Below are 27625 nucleotides of genomic sequence, written 5' to 3'. Positions count from 1 at the left end.
GTCATCACTTTTCACGTCTTCTAAGCTATCAAGCCCAACATTACTGCCTATGAAGGAGCCAGTGATGCTGAACTGGGGCTTGTTTTTCAGCTCCTGGACCTAATTTCCTGTTCACATTACCATCAGGGCCACCACGGTCAGGGCTGCTAAAGAAAGCATGCTCAGCCTCCCAAAAAGCACTTCCACTCAGCCCTCAGTGATCCACGTTGATGGGAGCCACTGTCACACTGACTGAACCCATGCTGGGGAAGTCAGGGCCTCCCACACCCTCTGATAACTGAATAAAATTCACCAGCAGGACCTTGGTTCTCAAGGAAGGAAAAAGAAAGTTTGGCAAGGGGCAATCTTCTACAGATGCCCACTATTCAATAAAACAATACCTTGAGCATTATTTTTGGATATACAAAATGTCTTGGAAGTGCTGTTAGACCAGTCAGAAGAAACTCACCCATAAAGCTAGCCTCTCTCCTAACTGCTACCCTCAGAGTTCTCCTGTCCCCACAAATGTGTATTTTTGGAAGCATAATAACAGGGAATAAAGTATTAGCAAGCATGACATGGTGATGTCTGCTAGTGCTGCTCTATTTCCATCTGTGTCAGCATTCCCCTTAGGAGCCCCCAAACTGCTTCAGAAATGCACAGGCAAATCCTGTGCTGGTTCCTGCTGCTTAAACAACTTCACCCTGTAAAACTGTTCATGATGTTCCTCCCTCTATCCCTCCCCTGTGAGGTTGCACTAGATACCAAGAGCTGGGAGTCACACCTTGCCTAACCTTCAGCTACCTAAAATATAGGCAATTCACAGGAATTAGGCATCCTCTCTAGTCAAATGCCAAGAACAGACACCTCCAGAGCAACTCAGCCCATCCTAAAATAGCTGCCTACAACTTGTGGGCTGAATTACACTTTAGTGATTCCTCTCTCTACCCATTGACAATCAAGAGAGCAGGAAAGACTCAACACCTCATTTCAGTCTGTCTAAAATTAAACTAAATTAATCCTACCCCACTTCTTTCCTCTTGGGACTATCACATTTCCCCCCACAGACTCATTTTACAGATAAGCAACAAACCAAGGAAAGTCTCCTTGCTTCTGGCAGCCTGTGCAGGGTGCTGCCATGGTCAACCAGGACTGTTTGTGCTCATGAAGGAGAAATATCTTATCTCCTTGTTTCCTTTGCAGTTTCCTGAAATAGGCTTGGGCCATTCTCAGAATGCACTGCAAGATCACAGAACATGTAGGGGTTAGATCAGTCCTGTGCAGATTTATGACACGTGATCTCAAAGTATTCTTATAATATTTGAGAAAGCAGTGGGGAGAAGCAGAGATTGCTTGGGAAAGCACAAGGCCTCTTCAGACAACAAACCTGAACTCTAGAAAGCCCAGCACTGTTCTGTCCCTGTGGGCTGACCTTGTGCTCCAGTCCAGGCCCCGAGTTGGTTTAGTTGTGAAATGCAGCAACAAGTTCAGGAGTATTAGTGAGATCAAGAATCGAACCCACAAACTCCAAGGAGCCTGTGAAAGAACTACAGAGATGGTTTGTTGCCCTTTAAGGCTTTCAGTGCTTTCCACAGGCAATTCAGCACACACTGATAGACTAAATGGACTGTTTATTTTTCACCTGCAGGTGCAGAAGGGTTTATGCAGACTGTTAGCTTTATCTTCAGAGTTGTTCCCATACAGCTGTGCAGAGCCATAGGCCTCCTTGGTTCTCTTTTCAGCAGGAGGACAGTTAGCTTTCATTGGAGTAAACAAGGGAAAAATTTGCTGTGTCACTGAGAACTCCCCCACTGTATGGATCTAAATCCCTCTTTATACTGAAGTCTCTAAGCTCAGCAGAAAGACAGCAGGGTTTCCAAAGAAGACAGTTGGTTTGTTTGTTTATGAAGAACTTTGTCCTCTGGACATTCCAGTCCTACTGAGCACTTTGCTTCAGGTTCCTTCCTGCCAAAGGTCACAGTTAAACGTCCAGTGCAACATCCCACCAGCTCACCATCTAAGCAGCAGACATAAGGGCAGTTTGACCAACACACGATTTCCTTTTTAAAATCTCTCTTGCTTTTGTTGGACACATAACTTCCTAAAAAACACTGTGTAAATGCTCCTGCAGAAAGGCCTCGTGCTGCAGAATAACCCAATGAAAACAGCTGGGACTTAATTAGAACAGGGGCACTGTTCTGAGTGGTAAATAGGGTAGTAATTCATTTCAAGGGACTACCATCATTCTAGATCACAGTTCACGGTCATATGTTAGACAGAAAGCACCAAACTCTTGGCTGAGAAGGAGGAAAAGAAGTGGTACTGGGCAGACCAGGATGAAATCAGAAAGAGAAGCTGATGAAGCCACTGCAGCATGTGGACACTGAGTAGTTTTGTGAAGCAGGGTACACTTGCTGAGCTGGAGAGTGACAAAACTGGAGAAGAAAGGCAGAGTGCTGCAAGCTTGATGGAGCCAAAAACAGCCATTAAAAAAAAAAAAAAAAAAAAAGTGGCAGTATTGTCTCATTATTGCCAACACAACCAGTTGTTGGTGTGTTTGTATTTTTTTTTACAAATATGTATTTCCTTTTGAATCTTGCAGAGAAATTTGCAAGGTTTTTAAGGAAGTCAACAAGCCCAGCACCTCACACCCTCTTATTCAAAGTGCAGGCATTCCACTCTTGTGGAAAGGCCATGCTAGGACCAGATTTGGCTGTGTGCATGGTTTTGCGACAGCTTATGAAACAGGCTTTGCGTCTCCTCCTCCCGGCTTTCGTGCTTAGCTATAAACTGCCTTATAAAGAGAGTTACTGTTACAAGGCAAGCAAGTGACTGTTTTTTTCTGAACCTTTACTTTGTCTAATATGTTTCAGATTTCTGCAGTCTCTGCCAAGCTTTTCCATTCCCTTTCTCTTTTTTTTTCTTTTTTCCTAAAGACATAAACCAGTCTTATGACTGGAATGGCATTGCCAAGAAAAACAATCTAGGGCTGATTTTTAGCATTACATAACAAGGGGGCAGTTTAACAAAAAAACTCAAGTCCAAAGCAGCAGGTTGAGTGCAGTTTGTGCAGCAAAGAATTAGAGCTCTGAAGAAAGAAACTAAAGAAATTGAGCAGCTGGTGTAGTTGTGCCTCTTTTCATCTCTGAATCAATACTTCACAGCTCTTCTAAGCTGACAATATTTAAAAGCTGCAACGCTCTGTTTAGCTTTATATAAAGACTTCACTATATGATTTTCATTTGTTTTGTACATGGAAAAAATGCTGTAATCCTAACTAGTGGTCACAAAGAAAGCACAGAAAGAAGAGAAACAAGCACTCTCCCAAGGCTGGCAGACCCCCTACCATAATTTCCTTCTTGGATTTAATGAATGTGCTGCATGGAAAAGCTGGCATTGCCAGTCCAACACTGTGCATGTTGAACACAAAACACTTCTTCAGTACCTAGAGAAGACCATCTGGCATCTTTTACTACCAGAAATCTTAAAATAATGGGAGAATTCAGGTATTCAGCACTGTATGTCAGGAATGATCTCTTCCTCCTCCTTTCCCCTCTTCAGGCAAGTTTCTACCAATTGCTGGTTTCCTTCCCTTCTGTATGGCCAGTACAAAAAGTGGAGGTGCTGTTTGTTATTATGTTTTAATTAGATTCCTTATCATATCTCCTAGCCCATGGGAAATGTCTGCAAACATACCTTCATCTGCTTTACTGTGTATCGCATTGTTCCAAAGGGTCCATCTTTCATGAGCTTCTTCCCCACCACTTTAGCTCGGATCACTGTCATAAGGGAGAGAAAAATAATGCAGATTATAGACGACTTTACACAGCATTTTTGCTATATCTTCCACTTAAAAAAAAACAAAAACACAAATCTGTTTACATAAGTTATCTTGTAAAATAAGCAAAAGTCCAGGTCAACCTTCCTCTCAATTTATTCTAAGTCTCACACATAGTGAAGGTATGTCAAACGGGATGGCAAAGCAGGTATTTATTTAGAGGAAATCCAGTTTTGTACAAAGAATAAGAACAAGCATGTTTTGTGGTTAAGTCTCACAGAGCAGACTGTAGCTGGGACCAAGACAGATTAAAATCTTTGCACCAAGCAAAGTTTGTAGTGCCTTAACTCTCAACATACAGGATGATGCTCAATAGGATAATACTTTTACTTTGTTCTTTGTGTGCCCACTGCAGCTTCTGTTTCCCAATAAACATAACAACTCAGTGCAGGGCACTGGAATATCTCATATGTGGGATTTCATTACAACTGCCACCTCTGAGGGGCCACAAAACTAACAAATGTTCCCTTGAACAAACAGCTACTGTGCAAACTGGATTATTCAGCAACCACCAAGTGCCCAGTGAAAGCTGCCAGGCTAGCCAGAAGTCACCTGGAAGACCAACTAAAGCTGACCCATCAGATCTTATGTACATTGCACTGCATTTCCTCATGGATAGCAAGGGGCAGTGTGTGCTCTGTGGCACAGCTACCTGCCAGTGTACCACAGATGCACTACAGCAATGTCAACTGAGCCCAACCCACCACAGATAAGCATTTTGAGGTCCCATAGATAAGGATTTTTTTTTTTTTTTTATCTAGTGGGAAGTTTGCAGTCAGTGCTTAATGAAGGATTCTCTTGCTCACCCATTTTTGGGGCATTCCACACACACACACACACACACACACACACACACACACAAGAAAATTTTAAAAACTGTTCTATCGATCCTCTTTGAAAAAGTTCTTCAACTACCTGCTCATCGCAGCAGAGGAGCAAAGCTCAGGGACAGGCAGGCATTATCCATTTTAATCTATCACAGAAAACCAAAACAAAATGCAGGGAGGCATAGAAATGAGCCAAAGAGGTGGAAGCAGGAAAATACAGTGAGTTATTTGCATTACAACACTATCTAACAGCAGCAACAAAGTTCTGGGATATGTTCTCCTGAATATAAAGGATATAAAACAAACATCTTGCTGTTTTTTAGTTTATTTATCAAATCTGCAGAAGCCCACTGGAAGGAATGGGGGAAAAGAGATGACTAAGGTTTTTTCACTATCTAGGTCCAACTAAGGAGACAAAAAGCTTATCCCAACTTTGGAATATTCAGAAGAAGAGATTTAAAGGAATAGATAGGTCTGGTTTTACACACCAGTTCCTGGACTTTGTTCCACGAAGGTGGTGTGAAATGAAGACAAATCCACTCTGCTCTGATTTATATCCTGTGCTTCAGCCAGACTTTGTCAAAGAAATTTTAAACTAGGTAGGACAGTCTTGGCTTTGATTCAAAGAACCAACAAAACCTTCATTCACTAAGTGTAAAACTTCAATCTTTTTGAACTTCTATTTCCCAATGGCAGTAAAAGAAATTTTATTGATTCTTCTATTTAACAAGTTGTTCCGAGTTCAATTTACTCTCATCTTCAAATTTTAGTAGCCCTATTGAGCTGTGTACTTGAGGACTGCAAATATCTTTAAAGAACTAGCTTCCTCCACTTGCTGCCCCCAACCACCAGCAAAGCTACAGAAACCAGACTGTCCAAGGGTCAGTGAGAAAGAACACAGTTCCTTAAGGTTTTGCAAATTCCAGGACAGCTCACTAACACTGGAGTCTATAGCAGACAGCGGCAAAAATCTTATCTTCATTTGCGGATACACTGAAATTGAAAAAGCTGGTGTTTGCCCAACACATCTAACACGAACAAAAAAAAAAAAATCTTATATCTTATTGACAATTATAAGAAATATACTGAAAGTCAGTATTACAAAATGTTAGGGTTTCCAAACCAGAACATAGTTAGCATATAAGATCACAAGCACATTCTCAGTTGCTGACAAAATACCTAAAAAACCATTTTCTTCATGTGTTTCACTCCTAAGCTTGTCAGTCTTTTGACTTCTAGTTAGGGTACCACAGCCATTTCAGACAGAAGTTTTGCTTTATGGACTAACCAACAGCTTCACCAAATATTAAAAATGCATACCTCTACTAGGACATAAGAGCATTCTGATTTCAACTAATAATACCCTTGCAAACAAGTAGAAGGGTCTGCATTTTTCTATTACTGTTCCCTCATAAAGTTGGAGAACCATCCTAGCAAATTCAACTAGAAAAGCCATGACAAACCTTAGTGTGAGCTATCACTTCAAGCCTTTTGTAAGAGGGTGAAGCCCTCTGTTTTTCAGAGAAGGTGCCTTTATCACTCCAATTGTAACATTTCTAGCTAAGTTTTCTTCACTGAAGAGCTAGAAATGAAAAAAGAACCCACCCTGCACAATTTTTCCCATATTAAAGGAAAAAACAACCTGTTAGCCAAGTAGCAGAGGACATTCCAAGTTAAGTCTGTCACCTTTCATTTTGTGGTTACATTCCCATCCCTGAGGATGAGATGCCTCTGAGCCACTGGAGAGAAATGCTGGATGGACAGAACTGCTCTTGTATGTGCAGCTTCAACCCCCTGAGGCTCCACACACGAGAGCCACTTGTACACCCTGCTCAGAGCAGAGCTCCACGCTGCACACCTGCAGCCTTGTGTTTCCCAGTCCCTATCTTTGCTCCCTCAAGCCACCACTCTCCAGTTCTATGGCTGCACCACTTTCACACCTGGACAGAAAATAAAGAACATTGCTCCTGGCTGAGCAGGGGCCATGTCCATTTGCCAGAAGAACTTTCCACCCTCTGCAAATTATCTGAAATTTACAGCATTTCTGTTGCAAATTCAGTCCGTGTTAAGTTAATGAAGTCGACTGTTTACTGCTGCAGACTCCTACTGCTTGAGCAGAATGAGGCAAAAGGTGCTGTGACTGCTCTCCTGAGCTCCTCCCTTCTCCTTGAAGCTCTATTACAGTCCTGCTATTACTGATGGGAACTTTATCCCACACAAGTGGTCACCAAAATAGCTGCATATTTTTAAACCGCAATTCCTTTGAAGCACTGCCTATGAAAATACTCCAAGATGAATGTTTCTCAGTACTTTGGGGTTTCAGGTCAGGTCACTTTGTGGGACTGGAGCAGTTGGCAAGGTCTCATGAGTGATTTGTAATTATTTATGAAAAGCTAAATTAGACAAGGATATAAATCTTGGTAAGATAAGCATGGCAGCCATGCCATGATACAAAGAGGAGAAAACATATGTACTGCTTCTCAACATTTGACAAGATTAAAAAATTGAGGGAGGAAACATCCCCTCATGAAAGGAAGGAAACCAGGCTTTTAGTTGATACTCTAAAAAAATAATTAAAATAATAACCTGCTGTGTTTGAGTATTCAAGAAATGCATCTAAGAATGTATCACAAATTATTAGTGTCTTTATCTCTTTTCCTTGGCTTTTTTGTGGGTTTTGTTTGCATTTTTAAAATGTAAACTAGCTTGGTAGTTAGGAAAACAGAGATGGCTCAGATTTGCCAGGACTAGTATAGTGCCAGCAGCTACTGGTTTGTGTTTCCCTGGCATCTCCAGGGTGGTACAAACTATCTGCAGGTGCAAGAACGCTCATAAATACAGGCAAAAATCATTTACATCTTTTCCAAATGTCACCGGATGAGGTCCTATAAAGGCAGACAAATCAGAATGGGGAAGAAAAGGTGACCTTTTATTTGCCCATATGCACACATATCTAACTCGAGTACTCTTTACCTTATCACTTACTCTGTGGCCATTTTCTCAAGGATTCAAGGGAGAATAGGCCTAAAGGCAAGGCATGAAGCAGAAGAGGACATTGACTTTACATCTGAGATGTCAGAAGGCATTCTTTGCACGAGTCAAGGAGCAGAAAAACAGAGATTGAAACAGAGATTAAAACATGCATTCGCCAAGCTGAGTAAACAACACAGTGAAAATACTTGTAGCTACCAAATAATTCCATCCAGGCACAGAGCAACTACTACATGTGTGGCAGCTCGTTTTCCCCACTGATATGCAACATCAAATGTCCTGGTTCAATTCAACCCGTGTCCTTTATCGGGACCAGCCACTAGATGGTGACCCTGTCCCAAATCTTACCTTCCCCTGATGAGAGGGCAGCGGTACAGACCCGGCCTAAACCACCAATCCCAGCTGCTTGCTCAACTGCACCATGAGAACCAGATGCTTTCATGCAAGTGGGCCGGTTGTCATCCATAAACAGCATTTTAAATGGAGGCACACCCTTCAGAGACCAGGATTTGCTCCAAACCCATTTCCCTTGTGACCAATTACCATGAACAGCTCAGGAGGGTAACAACTGCTACACTTCTCATTATTGTTTCAAGGATTTATTTTATTGGTGTGCAATATAAGTAATTTTAAGTGAGAGCTTTGGCTGAAATGCATGCTCATTGCACTTAAGTGAGTGAAGGATGTGGAGGACTTGTTGTTTACTAATGGAGACACACGGGACAAGTTATTCTCCCAGGCCATTCTCTGACATAGTGGCTAAATTAAATATATAGGGAGGAGTAACATGACTGGGAGGCTGAAGAGAAGCTCCTTCTGTCCTAAGGCCACTGACTACACCAACACTTAAAAACACTGCTTTAACACCAGACACATGATATGCCAAGGAGGATGGTTGCCATTTTATTTATCCAAATGAGCAATTTACTGAGACCTTTTTACCAGCTTTACTAGCAGCTCTCTCATTTTATCTGCCTCACAATAACTCCTTTCTGTGCTGGTACATGCTGGAGGGCTCACATCACACAGGGCTAAGGCAACTGGTATGTTTTGGACTTCTCTGAGTATACCTAGCACACTACTGAGTGTCATTTGTGGCGGTGTCTCCTAATGTGGTCAAGGCAGGATGCTTTTACACACAGAAAAAGCAAACAGATTTTCTAGTGCTGGTGCTGATGGTGCTGCTAAGTTGGAATTGCTGTGTCCCTTGCTCATTCTCACAAGATGCATTTCTTTTCCCACTGCCCTGGCTGATCTGTTAGCAATTACTATCAACACTCTTGGTTGCTCTAAAACCAGAGGACCATAACTAAAGGTGGATTTTGTCCTATGAACTGTAAGTGTGGCCCAACTGTCTGCAGCCTTTTGGGAGGTTCCATTAAATTGCCTGGTGGCTGCAGGCTTCTATGAGCAGCAAGTAGCTGGTGCCTGGTTTAGGAGGGGGAATAGATAGCAGCCCTTCACCCATTCCTCCACTTCCACAGGAAAGCGGAGAGGAGAGGGAAACACTGATTACAGCAGGGGATTTATGAAGAGGGGAAAACAATAGAAGCCTCCAGCCAGTTTGATGATCCATTACTACTGAAAGTTGCCTCCTCCTCCATGACCAAAACAGAATTCTTTTATAAATCAGAGTGTTGAATTTGAAGGGTTCTTGCAAAGCACAGGAAGGCTGAAAAAACACCATGGAGAAGCTTTATTTTGCCTCATTTCATCATGACCTTCATCCAAAGCCAAAAAAGGCAAACCAAACCCCTTTTGCTTTGTCTTTGAAGAAGTCAAATTCAGCTGTGCTGGTACACAGCATCACCAAAGAACATCAAGAAAGCAAAAAAAAAGGTAGCGAATGTTAAGAAGTTCACTGCTTGTTGCCTTCTTCTCATACCCTGACCAACAAAATAGTTTCCATTATTGGCACTCCAAATCTTGACTTCTTGTCTTTTCAAAGTGGTCTCAGGAACATGAACAGAGAAAGAGCACCTTTTCAACACCATTCACCTCTGCCAGTCAGTTGTCACATAAATATCACATTGTAAAGGACGTGCATTTACATCAGCAAGTGTGTTGGTAACTAACAATGAAAGTCTAAATAAAAACAGGAAAGCAAGACAGAGATAACTTTCCTTCCCCTGTTCTAACCAGAATTATGACATTTACTTTTGGCCTTTGTTTTACAGTTCCAAAAAAATTTCCCCTGTCTGTGGCATGGCAAGTCTGTTTGAAGGCCATCCCAAAGAAAAGTAGAAGGCAATTAAATGGGTTTGCCCAGGCCTAAGCTCCATATAAAACAACTGATCACAATTACACTTCCTAAATATTAACCACATTTCCCATGCCTGCAGATTTCCTTGCCACTGAGATTCTGTTTGCACAACATGCTGTGCTTCTTGACTTCTAACACTGCAAAATAAGGAATGATACAACTTTTTCATACAAGATTTTGATTGTGTCAGACCTTCCATCACCTCAAAATGTATATGCTTCTCTAGAAGGGCTTTACTTGGGAGAAAGTTAGTCCTCCCAACAAGACCATAAATTAAAGACACAAGGTTGCATAAAACAACCAAGCAGAACTTGGTTAGTGCTTGGCATTTCACCTGTAGCTTAACTGGATACAACCTTTGTGATGGCAGCAGTGTCAAGCATTTTCTCCCTCCCTATATGGCGCATCTGATCCTATGGAAGTCCAAGCACTCTTTGAAATACATAAGAATCAGAGAGAAGCAAGAGATTTCTGTTAAATAAGAACCTGTAAATTCTCTTGTGGACATTTCTTTCAGGTTCCTATACGCAACTTGGCCAGTTGCTCAAACTCCCTTCAACTGCTCAGCACTTCCCCTGCATTTAACTCCTGATGTTAGTTCCCCTGCTTCCCCATCATACACACCGTTGGGAATACAGAGGGAAGACTGAATGGAGAAGGAAGAATAGATGGATCTAAAATTTATATTCATTCTCTAATTTATATTCATTTAAAAAGTCCAAGTAGAATGTCTTAGATCCATATGTAGATGCTAGTACACGTAAAAACTAGCTTCAGGAAATACCTCATTAAAAACACAGAGAAGCTAAAGAAAAGAAAGAAGAAAAAAATCCCACTGTCTGTTATTACCAGCTATTAAATTTAGTGAAGCCAGGCAGACATAAGAGATTAGTTAGATCAGGCACAGAGTTGAGTTACTGGAGTTACATGCATTGCTGGGTTAGTCTCACAACTTGCATCAACAAAACATTCTAGATTTGCTATAGATCTAAGCAGAGACACTGCAGACTATGTAATGCGCATGCCTACATCATTGAGAACACTCTGGTAAAATAAAAGGAGAAAACAATGTCATTCCTGCCAACCAGACATTTTTCAGTCTCCCTTTTGGCAGGCTTTTCTTTTTACTTTCCACCTATATTTTTAAAATCATCACTGGAAGCTTAGTTCAGTCTAAGGCAAAAGGCAGTAGGCAAGATTTAGAGAAAAGGAAGGAAAAATGACACAAGTGGAGGGAGGGGAAGGGCGTGTCTCATGTACAGAGCACAGCAGAGGCATCTCACATCTCTCTCCGAAGAGTGTTTTCAGCAGAGTGCATTCTCCAAGGACTGTTTTCAGCAGAGTGCATTTTGCCTCATTTTGTGTCTGACAACTGCCAAAGGCAGAAATGCTTTCAGCCAAGGTTAGCAGTGTTGGAAAGGTGGTAGTCAAAACTATCACACAAAAGCTCTTCCAAAGCCAGCTTACAACAGTGGATAACAAGTATATGACTCAGAGCAATACTCAGCTCAAAATACCTTTTCTGTATCCTTTTGTCTACATACAATTGGTGCAATAGATTAAGATTTAGTTCAGCACTCTCTTACAGATCAAGTACTTCTGGACACAGTACATAGAGGACCAGGGGAAGCCAGGCTGAGACAAGCCTCTGGTTTCTCACAGTTCTTTGGAACTGTTCAAAGGAGCCACAGGTCTAAGCTTTCCACTCAGAGAATATGGCAGAGCTGATGTTAGACCAATTAGGGGCAAATGGAAACCATATGTGATTTTAATGAAACAAGAAGCTGGTGCACATAACTTACTGCTGCAGGAGCATTTACTGCCTGAAAGGAATGTGCATCTGGCATTGATCGTTTCCCAACCCATCAAGTGAGCAGTAACATGGAAAGCAAATTGGAGCATATGATGAGAGACGAATTGCCTAAAGAGCACAGTTAGGGGAGCAGCCTCTGCAAGGAGAAAAATATGTCCTTTGCCTGTGATTTAGTGATACAGCTGTAATGAGGCTGATCTTTTATTTCCACAGATCATGATGATAAACTGCAAGAATGAGTGCTAAAGTGATTAAAATGGATCAAGTGATATTTTCAAGAACCTACCGCAATCACAGAAATCCCATTCTGATTCACATGGGGCAGACTTTTTTTTCTCTTGAGGTCAGGGGCACTCTTTAAAGAACAAAATACTGTTGAAACTGAACAATTCTCAAATGATGTTGTTTTCTGGTGTATATCAAAATGGGTACACAATGAGATTTCAGGTTGAAGAGGCAATGTAGACACACCCTTCTGAATTTATATTTTTTTAATTTACTATAAATTACCCAGGAAGTTTCAATTCTGCTGAGAAATGGAAGTCCCCAGCCTGTAAAGTTGTAGATAAGTTGCTTTATGGGGCTGTGGTAGCTTCTTCTGTAGGCTGTTGTGTTGCAGCTTAATATCAGGTTTCAGAACAAAACCACTGTCTCCACTAAGCAGCCAAGAGAGGGCCCACATACATCAAAGAGGAGGTGAGGGAAGATGTTCTGATCCAGCACTTGATGAGTGAATGCCCAGGGCTTGAACCCGGTAGATGCTACTTGGCATTACAAGTAAAAATGAAACTTTTGTAAAACCAGACACATGGAACAGGCATGTTTTTGTCCTCAGTGCTAGATTTCCCTTGGGGTATAACCAGAGTTAACAAGCATCATAAATTCATCACTGTATTTTTTAAGGATGCAATATAAAAATTTTTGAGCTAAATCTGCCAATTTATTAGTCTTTCTTAACCTACTGTGCAATCCACAAACTCACTGGGCACCAGATCCAAACAGATCAACAGGAGGAAGAGGAGGAGGAAAGACAGTCCTACTAAAGAGAACATCTGAAGTCAGTTTTCATCTATGCATTAGAAGTAGGGCATCTCTGACAGCCATGCAAACCTTTCAAAAGAGAGATTATCAAAAGCCCCAGGCCTGGACACTCACTGCTTCATCAACTTACTTCAGAGGACTCTCCTTGCTCCAGCACCTTGCCCATCTGGGACGGGTGCCAGCTTTCTGCGAGGAGGCCGCACTCCACTGATCACATGGTTTATGCTCAATTTTGCACGTAGGAGCTGGAGAGGAAGAACTGTTTGGGAACATGTATAGATTTCAAGGGTACTGGGTGGGCCTGCAAATTCCTTCCTGCATTACAAAACTTGCGCTAAACTGACACGCTAAGCAGCTGTCCATACCAGAGAGGTAAACATATTTAACCAGGTCAGGCCTACAGGCACTGCTCTGCTGCTCCTATTCACGCTGGGCCTGACAGGACCTAGTATTTGGTCTGCCAGACTCTGAAATCAAACCTGCATTCAAATAATTTCCCCAATGAAAAAAGTATCTTTGCCCACCATTCTGGAGACATCATCAATTGTTCTCAAGGTGCCAGCATCTGCAGACTGTTCACATACACTGGACACGTCCATGACACAGTTCTGGTTATATCACAATGCTTAAGGAATTTACTAATTGCTCATTTTATTAATGTCTGTTATGTAATCACAGTAATTACTACCATGTAGCTGATCTTAGGTACATGAAGAATTTTATGGAGTCTGAGCACCACATAAAGCTTTAGGTGTAGCACTCAGATCCTGATTCACTGCTCATTACAGCAAGTAGGAAACCTCCCTGAGTCCTGAGGGAGCCTCACATAACACAGTTCCCAGCAGCCTACAGGTCAAGGACAAGGACAATACAAGGTCATGGTTAGGACAATAGCAGGGCAATTTAACCAATCTGCTCGTCTATCCAGAACTTTCCAGAAGTCCCTGTAGTGTCCTGTCGAAACTGCATTCCAAAGCATCATCCTTCACTTTTGACTTTAGGAGGCTTCAAGAACCCAGTGTTGTGGAAATCAAATAAAAAAACAACCGACCAAAAAAAAATCCCCAAAAAACCAAAACCACTAGTTCTTTACATGAGCAACACAAATACTGCACGCTGTGCAACCTCTGGCTCTGAAGACAGGATTCTCCCTGTGCAATGACACAGAGCACTGACAGCAGAAAAGGTAGATAGCCAGTGGTCAGTCACCTTCCTTCTTTAAACAGTTTGCTCAAACTCCTTGACTGTCCTACTGACAGACTAGCCTAAGGTGTTCCATGGAAACTGCATCTCATTCTTCTACTACCCAAACTTTCTTCACACATACTTTTCATCAGAATTTTGTATCCATGAACAACCCAGTAGACCATAATCAAAATGGATTCCCAGAAGTACTGTATCATTACTAGGGTGCTTATATACATCCCTGGTGCTACCAATGACACATTAATGAGTTATGATTATTAGCCAGACTTGTGGAAGTGCAGAGAACACACTGAATGGTTATTCATGCCGGTCTAACACCAATTGTTGACTTTTTTTTTTTTGCACAACAAATATTTACACAAATTAAAGACTGACCCATGTTGTTGTTTTATTCTTAGACAGTGTTGATAATAAGTGGGTTTGTTTTAAATGGAAATGCTCAAGTCTGACCACATGAATCTGATGGAGATTCACTCTGAAGTGAATGTACCAGTCAGCTCATCTGTGCTACTGGAGTTTGACAGCTTCAGAAAGAATTCTTACTGAAAACTTTCATAAATTTCCAATTTGAGGGAGGCAAGCTTGCATTCCCATATCAGTTCTTAGGTGTCCTTGTAACTTTTTAGAAAAAAACCTAAAGGTCACAAGATGTGGTTGGGTAATCATTTCACAGCTGCCCTGGCACAGTGATGGCTATTTTTGAATGCTCTAAGGCCCATTAACCATTTGAGAGGCAGAAGTTCTCTGGATATGGCAGTGCTGAATGTTTACAGAGAAGGGTAATCATTTCCAGGGTATCCACCAAGCCTGACTGTTTCCTGCCTGTCTCAGTCTTCTCAGACATTGCTGTAACAGGACTATTTTGGCAAAGTAATGCACCACACTCCCAAGAGCCAGCTTTTCAGGGCTGGAGTTAAGCTGGCACCTGGAACACAGGTGTAAGCTTGTTTAAACATTGACAGGGAGGGAACTAACAGAAATACAAGGGGAAATACCTCGTCTCAGTCCACTGGCAGCAACACAATCACAAAGCAAACTTGTTTGTTCATTAATGCAGCAAACACAAGGAGAACAGCCTAGTGACAAGGACTAGAGCAAGCAAAGGGAATCTAGTTTTGTGTTGTAAAGGGAATTCTCAGCATTCAAGAAAAGCTAGATTTGTGTCTTAAATGGAATTCTGAGCATTCAGAAAAAGCTAACTATAAGCCTAGAAGGACTAATGAACAGGAATCTCTCCCAGCTTGAGAGGCAGCGTGTAACCTGATCAAAACCATCACTTCCAGAAGGGGAGGCTGTTACTGTTAAGCCATCAGGGATGTTTTTAGAAAGGCTTTTTCCTGTCAGGGATCATGGCTTTACTTAAGTCACAATTTTCTACAGAAAGTATCAACTCCAGCAAAACTGGGTTTTTTCATTTTTTACTTAGAAAAAAATTGAACTATTTTTAACCTGCATCAGCAATTCTCTTCAACTGCACTTGAAGTCTTAATGTTGACACAAAAGACACCTTCAGTCAAATTGGACATTTTCAATTAATCCTTCAAAACATTAGATTCAGATGTATCTGAATCACTTTTCCTAGAAAATGTCAGGCTGAAACTCCACTATTATTATTTTCCCTCACATTTCAGATGGAATAAACTTCTGCCATTTCAAAATTCTCTATGAAGCAGAAAATCTGACCCTCATCAGCAAGTTTCCAGCCTTCTCTTTCACTGTATATAAATCAGGTGACAACAAGAATCTATACTAACAGAAGCAAGAGTAATTCCATTTTTCTCCTCATTTTTCAGACATGGCAAGTAAATTCATACCAATGAGAGCTGCAGGTACTGAGAACTTGCATAATTTCAAAAAGTAAGCCATTACCCCTATGATTTCAGAGTATTCAAACTAAAATCAGCATTCAACATCAAAGATGAGTCCTTTAATTCACTGTGCCACTATAAGTCTGCCAACACTGCAGACTGTAAATGAACGTAGACCTACAAAAACCATTTTTTAAGGCAACTTAGGATACCACAAACACTAATTTAACCTGTTCCTCATCAGCCTGCTTGGTGCTTGTATTTTGAGCCTGCAGGCAAGTCAGAAAGTCAACTCTGTGATAAATGCTTTCCTACTCCCATTTTCTTTTCTGGCTGTTTCCAACATTTTGAAGCAGTATTGTTTGATTGCACGCTGCTTCCTGAAGCTGCTTCCTTCAACTGCCCACTGAACCCAGTTGGAAACTTTCTACTGATTTTAACTGGAGTGGGATCAGGCCCTAAATAAGTAGTGGAGGAATCCCTAGACTTACAAACTGAACAGCTGTCTCTGGCTTTCCAAAAGAGAAGTTACTCCTGCAGCTGTTTTCCCCTAAGTGCCATATCGCTCCAAATTGTTACAGGACTGGAGGGAGGGGGAGAAGGTGGAATCTTAATAGTCCATTAAAAAGGCGTATGGGCCATTGCGCAGCAGCTCTTTCAGTTCGGCTCAGGCAGGGTCACTGCTGCCAGGCTCAGTCAGCCCTAAGGGCACGGGAAAAGTCGTCTTCTTGTTTTCACATCTCATTCACGCAATGGATAACGAGGGGGAGGGAGGAATCAGATTTTGGGTTAATTAGCACCATGAACAGACAGCTGCATTGTCATTAAAAGTTCAAGAAGTCACCGGGGTCACCACCGAACCGCGAGATGTACACACACGCACACGAGGCACACGTCGGAGCCTGAGCTTGGCAGCCTTGCCCGCGCTCTCATCTGCTCCTACCCCAAGGATACGCTTTGAGTCAAGAACACTCAACTGCTGGAGCTCTGAGGAGAAGACCAAGGCATAAACGTACCCCATCTGAATAGCAGTTGTTCATCCCCTTGGAACCGCTTCATTTCACACATAATATACCAACTAAGAATAGTTACAGAGCTTTTTTCCCCTGAGAAAAATCAGAGGTGTGGCTTACTATGTGTAGTCTCATGTTCACTTCTAAGAGTCTGTGGGATAAGCAGAACCCCAGTTAACAAAATCCTGCTGTTGGTGCACACTGTTTCCTTCCACAGCTTCCTTCCACAAGCAAGGAAGCTGAGGAAGTGCAAGTGCACATTAGCAAATTCAGAAATGAGCATGTATGAATAATAATGAAAAAATAAAACCTCTAAAATGTCAAGGACTGCTATTAATAAGATTTGGAACAGTGTTAGCCTCAGAGAGTCACAAGTTGGCTTAAAAACAACAAATCCAACTATGCAAAACAGCCACAGATTACATTCTCCTTGCCTCGGATTGCAGTAACATTTTCTGTTAAGGGATTTTAAGGAAAACACAACAAGACAATTAAGGATTCCCCTGTCACCTTCCAAACAGGACAGAGAAGAAATATAACCTTGAACAGCTGAAACATTACTGGTTCTGCAGAAAGCAGACTGGCATTGTCTGGTTCTGTCAGCTTTAGCTTTGCTGCCTATATATTCTAAAACCAAAATTGATCTGAAACCACCATCATTATAGTGAAATCTCACCAAAACACAGTTTTGTTTTTCTGGGTAAAAGCATAACAGATCCTGCTTACTCTTCCTATTAAATTGGCAGGCAAACATGTAGCTAACTCATGAGTGTATAGTTCCATTCAGTGCCTGGACTTTGGCAAGGAAAAATACCCTGGGAACACACAGAAACAAGATTTTATTTTATTTAACACCTTTTCATCCCAGTGTACAATGACTGTCCACATTACTGCATTTCAGTATGTTTATGACAATATAGCATGTTGCAGCAACTCCAGCAGTGATGTTCACATGAGGTGCAAAAGAGATACAGTCCAAAATTCAGTGGGGAAATCACATACATCAGCATTTTGGTCCTAATTGCCCAAATTAAGATTGGATACTGCAAGCCCTGGTGGATTTCATCAGAGAAGGGAACCAAGTGGGCTAAGCTACTCTTAGAAAACTCCTCTGAATTCTTCCTCTCCCATTCAGGTCCTGGATATTTTTTTGAACCAAAACTGTCTTTCCCATATTTTTCAACAGTGCAACCTAGTGATGCTTCCTCAAAGCACCACCACAGTGTTTCAATAACAACTTTGGTCAATCTTTCCAACGTTAGTCCACATATATATTGAGGAGTATGTACTGGAGGAATCCTGCCATGTGCTGACCTTATGACAGTTTGATGTACAAACATTGAAGCTGCACAAAAATGTGAATCCCTGGGTGTGCCAAGACAACCACCACCCTAGAATCCTGTTCTCTCCTCTTTCCTTCTTTCTGTCAAAACAGCAGTCGGGATGTGAGTAGAATGTCAAACTCAGAAGAGGAGAGCTTTGAACAGCACAAAGAACAAAGTTTACGTCAATAGCCCAAGCTGCCATGCTGCATAAAGGACAAACAGGAAAGCAGGAGGGAAAGAAAGACCCGGTGCTTTCCTTTATCCAGCTCTTCCAACAGCCATTAGTACTAGAGGAAATCAGTGTTAGAAGGGCATGCAGAAACAAACATGAAACCTTGCACTGACAGGAAGGAACCTATTAGCTTGAAAACTTTCCGGTACTAGTGAAAGCTTTGTTTCCCATACAGCCAAATACATCAGACAGGTGCGGTCTGATGCTCTCAATCTACACCATTTCTTCAGTCAATTTAAACCTTGGAATAAAGGCTGGCAAGGACCTGCTTTCCACCCTGTTGATCTCCCAGTCAAACAGAAAAAGAGGAAAACAGAATACAGTGGCAAACTCAAGAGATAGCTACAATTTAGAATGCATGTGGGAGGTAGATTAGGCACTCATCCCGAAAAAAAGACTTCAGAGTTGAAATATGTCTCTATAGAGTTTTGGAGGGAACTTAAAACCCCATGGATTGAATCAATCTCCAATAACAAGGAATTAAAATGACAGCCTGAGAAGGGAGCTTTGGGAAAGTCAGAGTATCCCACACCACACTTCTGGGAGGTATATTTTATCAGTACCAGGACTCCAGCTGCGCTGGATGATGCAAATGACTTATTATCATAGGTTCTGCTGCAGTGTGTAAGTTCCAAAGTAAAGGTGTTAAAGGCAAGATACTGATAAGGGTCACTAGCTATTTGCCACCTGATCTAGTTGAACTTCTGTCTGAATGCCTTAAAACCTTTCTGTGATAACTTGGAGTCTCCTAAATTACACCTAGAAGTTCTATCTGATATTATAAAATCTTCTGTTTCTCTGTAAAGCTGCAAACTGTTTTACAGTGGGGAAAAGCAGGACAGCTGCTTAATTCTATTCAAAATATACTGTCTGTAGAGAAGATGGAAAGAGACTTATTGAAGTCTCTTTTTTTATCTTGATCCTCTAAGGAAATAACCAAGTAAATCCTTAATCCCCAACCCCTTAGTGAACAAAAAAAAAAAAAAGGAAAAAATAAAAAAGGGACAGGTGCTGCTCTTCATATTTAAAAAAGTAAAACAAAGGGCTTAAGAACTCATCCTGCCCCCACTCCAGCACTATCTTTTTCAATACTGAACTTCTTGCACGCAGGAACTGCAGCTCTTGTCTTCCCACGCTTCTCTGGGTTTGTGATTTTTGCCCTGCAGGATTCTAAGGGAGGGCTGGGTATTTTGTGGGTATTGAAGTACTGTACATGATGGCTATTTAAGTGCCCCAGGGATCACTTCACTCTTTTATTTCCTCTTGGACTGATCCACCTCACCAAAGCATTTAAGATATTCAGTATTGTAAGTGCTATACTTTGCATGCAGTGTGGTCTCTCAACTAGTTCCATCTTTTCCCCACCCTACATTCTCCCAAATACCAGAATTCTTTCAGCTTTCAGTTCTGTGTATTATGTAGCACATTATTTATTGGAGGAAATAATTTCCTTAGAAACACACCCATGGATCCTAATCCAGAGGTGAGCATGATAAATAAGGAGGATGTTTCACTCTTCAAGAAATTTAAAGCAGGGGACTCAGAAACCTCACACTTCACAAGATAAAGCAGAGGACCCAACAGTCACTCTTTCACAAGAGCTGGTCTAAAAGCTGTTTCATACTGTCACCTCAGATCTGTTTTATCTGCAGTGTGCATTTCTCTGGACCTAGGAAAGGCAGGCAGGATATTTATAGCAGTGTCAGAGGAGGCAGGAAGTAGAACTGGGGTGGGCGCTTGGAAAGTGTACAAAGGGCTTGGAGCACAGGGGTCGGCCTGGAACTCCATCCCCCAAAAGAACACAGACCTGGAGAAGTGGTGTCTGGGGAATAGCTAGTTTTCCATAGATATCCCCTGGCTCACTCCTCCTCTACCTGTTCCCTTTCCAACACCAGCTATTTCCCGTCTTTCAAAGTTAAGCGGAAGTTTTCCATTCTGTGGTCTTCCCGTCTTGGTACAAGCAAAAGCATTTTTTTCTCTTGTATTTTAACTGTTTGGAGACAAACAACAAAACCTGTTCACTGGAGGGAAATCTTCCTATTTACAGCTGATCCATGAAACTTGAGAGGGCTGATTAAACATCAGAGGAGCAAGATCTTTGCTTGCTCGTGTATTCACTGAGCATGAGAGATTGAACTTGTTGTCTGAACAAATGCTCCAGTGCTCCTCTATAGGAAATTAACAGACTAACATAATGCCAGCAGGCCTCCCTGCTGATTTCACTGCAGTAACACCCAATACTCAGCGAAACATGGAGAAAAGGAAACAGATGTTGAAATCTCCATACTGTAGTTACAATGCAACATGAGGGAGTTAAAATTCAAGTCCTTCATTCTAGGCCAGCAGGAGTTGGGTCATTTTGAATATAGCCCTCTGAAATAGAAGTACTCCTGTTTCCTATGGGCTGTTGTGTGACTTTTTTTTTTTTAATTAATCAGCAGGGAGCAAGAAGTAATAATGTGTTACCTTCATGCTGTTGCACCTGGTGTAGCCATTGCTACCTGCTCATTCTTGTGTAAATTTGGTGCAATTTATAGCTGCCTTGCTGAAGTACCAGTGATCATGCAGGCCAGCGGAAAGTTGAGCTTGTTCATGTCATAACTGAGGAATTAAGAAAGGGGAAAATCTATGAGGTTGCTTTTCCCTCCTTGGGCCCTTTAACATGCTTTTTTACCTCCCCAACAAACTGGTTCTAAACTCTTACGAACTAGCAGGATTACAGAGCTCTGACACTTTAGGAACAGACAGGTAGTTAAGGAAGATTGTAGATTTTTTTTATTAGTGTGTATTTTTGCCCAGGATCAGTAACAACATGTTGAACAATGATGGCTCTGCCACCTACTCACTCTCCTTTTATCTCCTGGCTGTAGTGGGGCAGTTTATTACATCATGTATTTCAAAAGTGCCTTTAGACAGCGTGTTATATATGGCTTCACTTGATTTGCTTCTCCTCCTGCTCAATGTGAATAATTTTCCAGCTAAGCAATATTTTCCTTTTAACTCACCTGGCAAAAATAAAAGACCAAGCCCTGCCCACACACCCATACAACCTGCATTTCTTGAAGGGCTACTTGAAGGAACTTTGCATTCATCTGAATGGAGGAAGGCAACAGTTTGGCTGGAGTCCATATAAAGGGCATGTGTTCTGCCCATGGCTGGGTTTTTTCAAGGCCTCAGCCTTGACTGCCAGTCAGAAATTACCATGCTACAGGCTGTTAGGGATCAATCAATAGAACAGCAGATTGTTTTATGGTGGTTCTCCTAATGAAGTGATCTCTGAAGACCAAGTGCACACTCGCTCTCCTGGATGGATAAGATCCACCTTAGGCATGCCCCACACAGTTCCCATAGCTCCAGGCAGGGTGGCCTGCCATGTGTCACAGCTAGTGACTCCTCCTGGCTTGACAAGCCTGTACTAGTTCTTCACTGGGGCTTCCACACTGCACCTTTACCGTCTCCAGGAGTCCTTCTCTCCTCCTTATAATCTGAGATAGTCTCTGGAGGGCCTTTCCCACTCCTGCAGCTCCTAATTACCTTCTCCTATTACAGCTTTCCCACTGAGCCTCTTACTATGGCTATTCTCTTCCCCAGTCTGTAATAAAGACAGAAGTTTTCAAAGCTGAGCCCACTGACACAGACCTCTAGACCTACTAGCACAGCCCAAGACCATATCCTTAAAGTGACTATGGCACCCCCATTCACCAAGCACTGCTCTCTGCTGGTTCTTGGCACATTTCTGTCCAAGGAGGGACACCTCAAACCTCCTCCTTTCTTTCTAAAGTAAAAATGACATTCTACACTGCAGGCAAACCATAGCTGATTTTTATGAGGTTTGATATAATTTTTTGTATATGCACCTCTCTGCTATTTAACTAGAGTTTTACTGTCTGTATACTGTTTCTAAGGGCTCAAATTGCCCTTTAGAAAGGTCTTATGTAAACACTAGCAGGAATTTGGACTATTCATAGTCAACATTAATTTTAGCACCAAGCAACTCAAGAGACTTCTGTCTTGTTTCCAGAAGACTCCCACTATCTTTTCTAGCTGGCAGAAATTTTGAGTAAATAAAGTAATCAGGGTAATGAGAAATTACTTGCATTTTTACATTATTAGACAGTGTCAGTTAATGCATTATGTCTTCACTCCGGTCACTAAAGAGAACTACTTCACATTACAGTAGAATGTTAACTTTGTTTTTGACAATAGCTTTTAAGCTCTCTAGTGTTTGTAACATTCCTCTTAGAAACCTGAAACGATCAAGTCAAATCCAGTCCTGATACAAGGTGGTGAAATACTGGCGAGGCACGTGGCAGCGCACCTGCCTTGCGCAGAGCACGAGGCTTACGAGGCAGGCTCAGTATTTCCTCTCCATATTCATTACTAGGCCAGATTTTAGATCTTGTCTAAGAGGGTGCAAATCCATTTAATCCCCCCTTGGTCTCATTTACCTCAAGGCCAGTACTAGCCTAATACCTTCAAAGAGCAGAAATTTGAAATTCACACTGGTTAACATTCTTTTCTCAAGCTATTCCAAAGCACCCCCAGTTTAGCCCTAGTTTTAAATAAGGCCCTATCCCACTATGGGCAAATAGCATTGGTAGTCATGTCACTGGTGGGCAGAGAAGGGATGAAGTCCTCCCCATGAGCTCTGAGCAGTTCTACATAGAGGGTTACCAAATGGGATGACCTTCAGCTCAGCAAGTTGCAAAGAGTGTTCAGTGCCACAAAGCTGTGGAAAAGCTGAAATAGTCTTGGATAGTTTCAAATGTAGGAAGCTGCTCTGATCAGCCTTGTCTCAGATAAGTCTATGTAAGGGATAGTTAGCTTAAAGAGTAGTAAGAATCAAAGTTCTGCCAGTAAAATTTCAAGCGTCACATGGGGACGTTCTTCAGAGGTTTAGATGAGCTACAGTAGGCCTTTAATGAACTCCGCATTTACTTAATTAATTGGTGCTTGAAGGCACAATTTTCCATTCATCTTCTACACTACTATCATTTTACCACTATAATTTGCTTCCAATTTATATTATCATGTGAAAGACAGAATCATACCCTGAAAGTCTACAGCAATAAGCAGCACATTAGAGCAAAAGCCTCTTCATCTTGAAATTAAAAAAAAAAAAAAACAAAAAAAAACTATAATTATAGAGAAACTCAAACACAGGCACTGCTGACATTATGAGGACAAAAATAAGTTCCCTAGCTTAGTCTAGTTCAGAGCTGGCAAACACAGCATGCCTGGTCTTGCCTGTTGACTAAAACCAAGCTGTCCTCTCAGGTTTACCAGCTCTTCCAAACTCCCAGAGAGCAGCTGGTGGAAGTTTTATTTAATTCCAAAACCTCCTGACCAGACCAAATAGGCTCCTTCCTTCAGTGATGCATGCTTGGTGGGGCTGCCTAAGAGCACCACATGGTCCTGGAGCTGTGAGGAAAAAGGAGTTGACCTTAGACAATATTGTTACATCATAAAACTAAGTTTCCATCTTATTAGTTCCAACATCCAACCTAGGCTGAGGTGACTCAATGAGTTCTCCTATTAAAAATGCTTGGCCCCACCCACCCCAGCTGGGATTGCACTTGAGTACAGAGATCCATTTCATTAGATGCAACTCAGTTGCCATATCCAAGAAGGTCTGAAAGTGCAGGACTAACTGAAGTAGTGTCTCAGAAAATGTGAAGTCCACTGATGGAACTAAGAATTAATTTGTGTGACACCTTGTGTCACTTCCCCTATGGTCAAACAATCAAATCTGCTCATCCTGAAAAACAGACATGAGTAAGTCAGGTCCTTCCCAAACCCAGATGAAAAAACCATACTGTGCATGGCTGTACATAACTATGTTCACACCAGCCCACCTCTTTCCAGAAAGATCAGAGGAGCAATTGACAGGTAGAGAGTTCTAAAGAACATGTGGGAAACCAGTGAAAATAAGGAAAAAAATGTCTGCATAAAGCAGGAGCTCTAAGGCTTAAGGTTGGAACATCTGGCTCTCTGCTGGCTTAAGAGACCTTGCTGGAGACACTTCCTGCAGGAAATCTGGAGTAAGCATATGCAATAATAAAAAGAAATAACATTCTGCACTACATCTTCTGAACAGTAATTTTCACCACTTTTATTTCTTAATAGATACATTTAGTCAAGTGACTAACTCCAGATCCCACTACTCTTATAAGAAACTAAAATCGCAAATAACCACACACACACACAAAAAAATTAATAATAATAATAATAATAATAATAATAATAATAATAATAATAATAATAATAACTAAAGGAATAATTTCTATTTCCACTTCTACTAAATAGGACAATTCAACTGCGAGTGGCCATCATTCTGTCAGGAGACATGACTAGTCACAAGGAACACCCTCTTTCAACAAAGTTATTAGCGTGGACATGGGAATTCCATAGAAGTCAAATCTCCTCCATTTCTTCCCACATAAAATGAAATTTGCAGTGCTTTTTTTTTTATTCTTTTTTGAAGCTTTATGGGATGCTTCTCAGATTTCCTGCTTCTAAAATGCCTCCAAGGGAAGTCCAGTCTAAAAATAAAATCACATCATTACTTCCTTGACAAATGTCTGATGAAGTGGATACACTTTTGCAACCATTGCCACAACTTGCAACCAAAAAAATTAGTTTTAAATTCATCTCAGCACTAAAGATTCATATAATTAATTTGAGATATGTTATTGTAACTTTTTTTATTAGTTTATAGACCTTACCTGTCTGCCTTAGAGGCTAAGACAGGACATTTGATATCACTACAACAAAATACAGAATCATGTTCAAAATCTCATGTGTGATCAAGTGTTCAGCACGTCTCTTTTAGGTTATTAGTGAGAAGGTGGAAAGATCAACTCAGGAAAACCAGGAAAAAGCAGGTTTTCATTAGGTGCTTAGACTTCAGGTCAAACAAGTTCACCAGTTTCCTCCTTCTCTGCTGTTTTCTTCTTGCTCTTCTTTCATATTCTCAGTTCAAAGGATGGGAGCCACTGCAGGTGTTGTGAGCTCAGTGCTGTGGGTATAGGAGGATGGAATATAGAATGGCTTCCACAGCACCAAGGGACTCTTAAGAACTTACCTTCACCTCCCCAGAGTTTGCCACCTCCATCTCACCAAGAGCGAGGTTACATAGAACAGAGAGGAGCACTACCCACTGGCATCCTTGCTCATACAGGTATTTTTCCCCCAGCACAGAGCAATGTTGAGCTCCTCTGAGCTCAGGTAAAAGACATCTAATAGTGCCATAGCTCTTCTCTAAAGTACATGTACAAGATAGAAGTAAGATAGCCGTGGAGTGAACAAAGTACTTTATCACTTGCAGACTGGTTTGTCAAAATGCAGTCTGCAATTTCACATATTTTCTCCCTTTTTTCTTTTTTTTTGAAAGGACATGTGGGGCAGAGGGGGCTGGCCAAATGGGAAGTGTTTTTTCCAGACCTGTGAATTCAACATTCCGCAGCCAAGCTCAAAAATTCCTGCTGTTCGTGCAAAAAAAGGACAAACAAGTCCCTTTCATGTCAGCTATGTCCAGCTGGAAATGTCACAGCTTTGTCACAAAAGAACAAAGCATGCCTGGTGTCTGTTCTCTCAAAAGGTCTCTTAATTCAAACAAAAGAAAAATATTCACATCTGGAAGGGGTCATAGGCAGAGGGCAGGAGGGGAGGAAGCAAAGTTCAGATGGCAAATCATAGCAGCCGCTGTTTGTCCAGTTACAGTACTGCCTCTTCTGGCACTTACTGATCCCGGTAAAGAAAGAAAGCCAAGAGTTAAAATAGCAATTTTATTATTGATTGACCCATAGGGCCAGATAAGACACACCTCTTCACTTTTGCTCCATTCATCATGATAGAACAGTCAGGCTAAGTGAAAAGATCCCTTGTGACCAATAGTACCTCTTTTTCTCCCCTTCCTCCTTTTCTAAAATAAAAAAATATATATACATTGTTATTTATGAAGTTCAAGATTCCTTCAAAGAACACAACCTTCACTTTCAAACTATGTACATATTGAAATCCTGCCCTTTCCAATGGGTTTATTTGACCATCTGTTTCTGTAAAGATTAAAACCTTCTAGTGACTGCAGGGTTGGGAGGCTGTATCAGAACTGAGCCATTGGAAAATGAAAACTTAAATGTCCGGTGAGATCAGATTAAAGGAGAAGAGAATAAAACTTGAGAGTAGGACTTCACTGGTTAAGCAGGAAAACATCAACAGCAGAAGTTTGCATTACAGTCCTCAACTAAAAGTTTTCTCCTTCTTCAAAATGCAGTGCTTCTGAAGATGAAAAGCCTCTCCTAGGCTGCCACCTAGCTAGTTAATTTCTTGCATTGTTTCAGGGGCTATTTTAAAAGCCTCTTTTGCTCCAGCCCTTACTGCACTGACTCCTCCCTTTAGAGCTGGTATTTTGTCAGAAGTTTTAAGAGCGATAAAAACTTGCTGCCAAGTCCCTTTCTTCCCCACAATGTGTTTTATAACCCAGCGTGTAGTTTAGTCTGTCTAAACACTGCACTAGTACACTGCCATCAGTTTCCATGGAGATGATTAACTCCTCCAAAGCCAGAAAGCTTCAGTGAGCTTTTTGTCCTTTCCGCGTATGAAGAACATGACAGCATTTACTAAAATCAGCCTACAGAAATATCACATTTTCCAGACTGTCTTAGCAAATGTAAGGATTTACTTTTTCTTCAACCCATGCAGTCTTAACCAAACTTGCATTCAAGGCATTTACCGGAATGGGTTGCTCTTTCCCCTCAAGCTGCTCTTCCTTTGCATTGCTGTGATGTCTGTAGGCATGACAGCCCCAGACACATCAACTTTTTGAACTACTTTGCCTCAGAGCAAAGCCAACGCTTGAGATATAATGAAGAGCCCAGAAGAGAGAAAGGAAAGATGAAGGGAAGATTTTGAACTCAACCAGAAAACAGATTAGAAAACGGAAAAACTTTGTGCCCTAAAGTTTAGGAGCACCATTATATGAAATGTCATAGTTTACTCTGAGTCACTTATCCGTATTATAAAAATATTCTGTCAGTGTGTATTTATTACAAAAATGTATTTAATGCTATTTTTGAGCTGAAACTACCTCTTACCTATTATAGCATGACCTAACCAGAGCAAGAAAACAGTCCTTCTCCCAAAATGCAGCTAATGAAGGCCACATGCTGCCATCAGCTTTTACTGTTTCCCAGTCTCACTTTCACAGAAAGAACAATCTCCCTGGCAGTTGCCACTTAGGTGGCACACTTGTTTATCCAAACTATGAAAATGGCAACAGAAGTTTGAA

At 41.4% G+C, this 27625-nt stretch overlaps 2 protein-coding genes across 5 annotated transcripts in view; one reads left to right on the top strand and one right to left on the bottom strand.

The window, feature by feature from the left end:
* SYN3 (synapsin III) overlaps nt 1-27625 on the top strand; it is a 195122-nt gene that overhangs the window by 79861 nt on the left and 87636 nt on the right. The window lies entirely within an intron of this gene.
* TIMP3 (TIMP metallopeptidase inhibitor 3) overlaps nt 1-27625 on the bottom strand; it is a 37523-nt gene that overhangs the window by 8124 nt on the left and 1774 nt on the right. Inside the window, exon 2 of the mRNA XM_005491164.4 lies at nt 3676-3758. Coding sequence (XP_005491221.1) covers nt 3676-3758 — 83 coding nt within the window. The remainder of the gene's footprint in view (nt 1-3675; nt 3759-27625) is intronic.

Source organism: Zonotrichia albicollis, chromosome 4 (assembly GCF_047830755.1).
Source record: "Zonotrichia albicollis isolate bZonAlb1 chromosome 4, bZonAlb1.hap1, whole genome shotgun sequence".
Classification (NCBI taxonomy): domain Eukaryota; kingdom Metazoa; phylum Chordata; class Aves; order Passeriformes; family Passerellidae; genus Zonotrichia; species Zonotrichia albicollis.
Note: the sequence above shows the minus strand (reverse complement) of the source record. Positions and strands in the feature narration are given on the sequence as shown.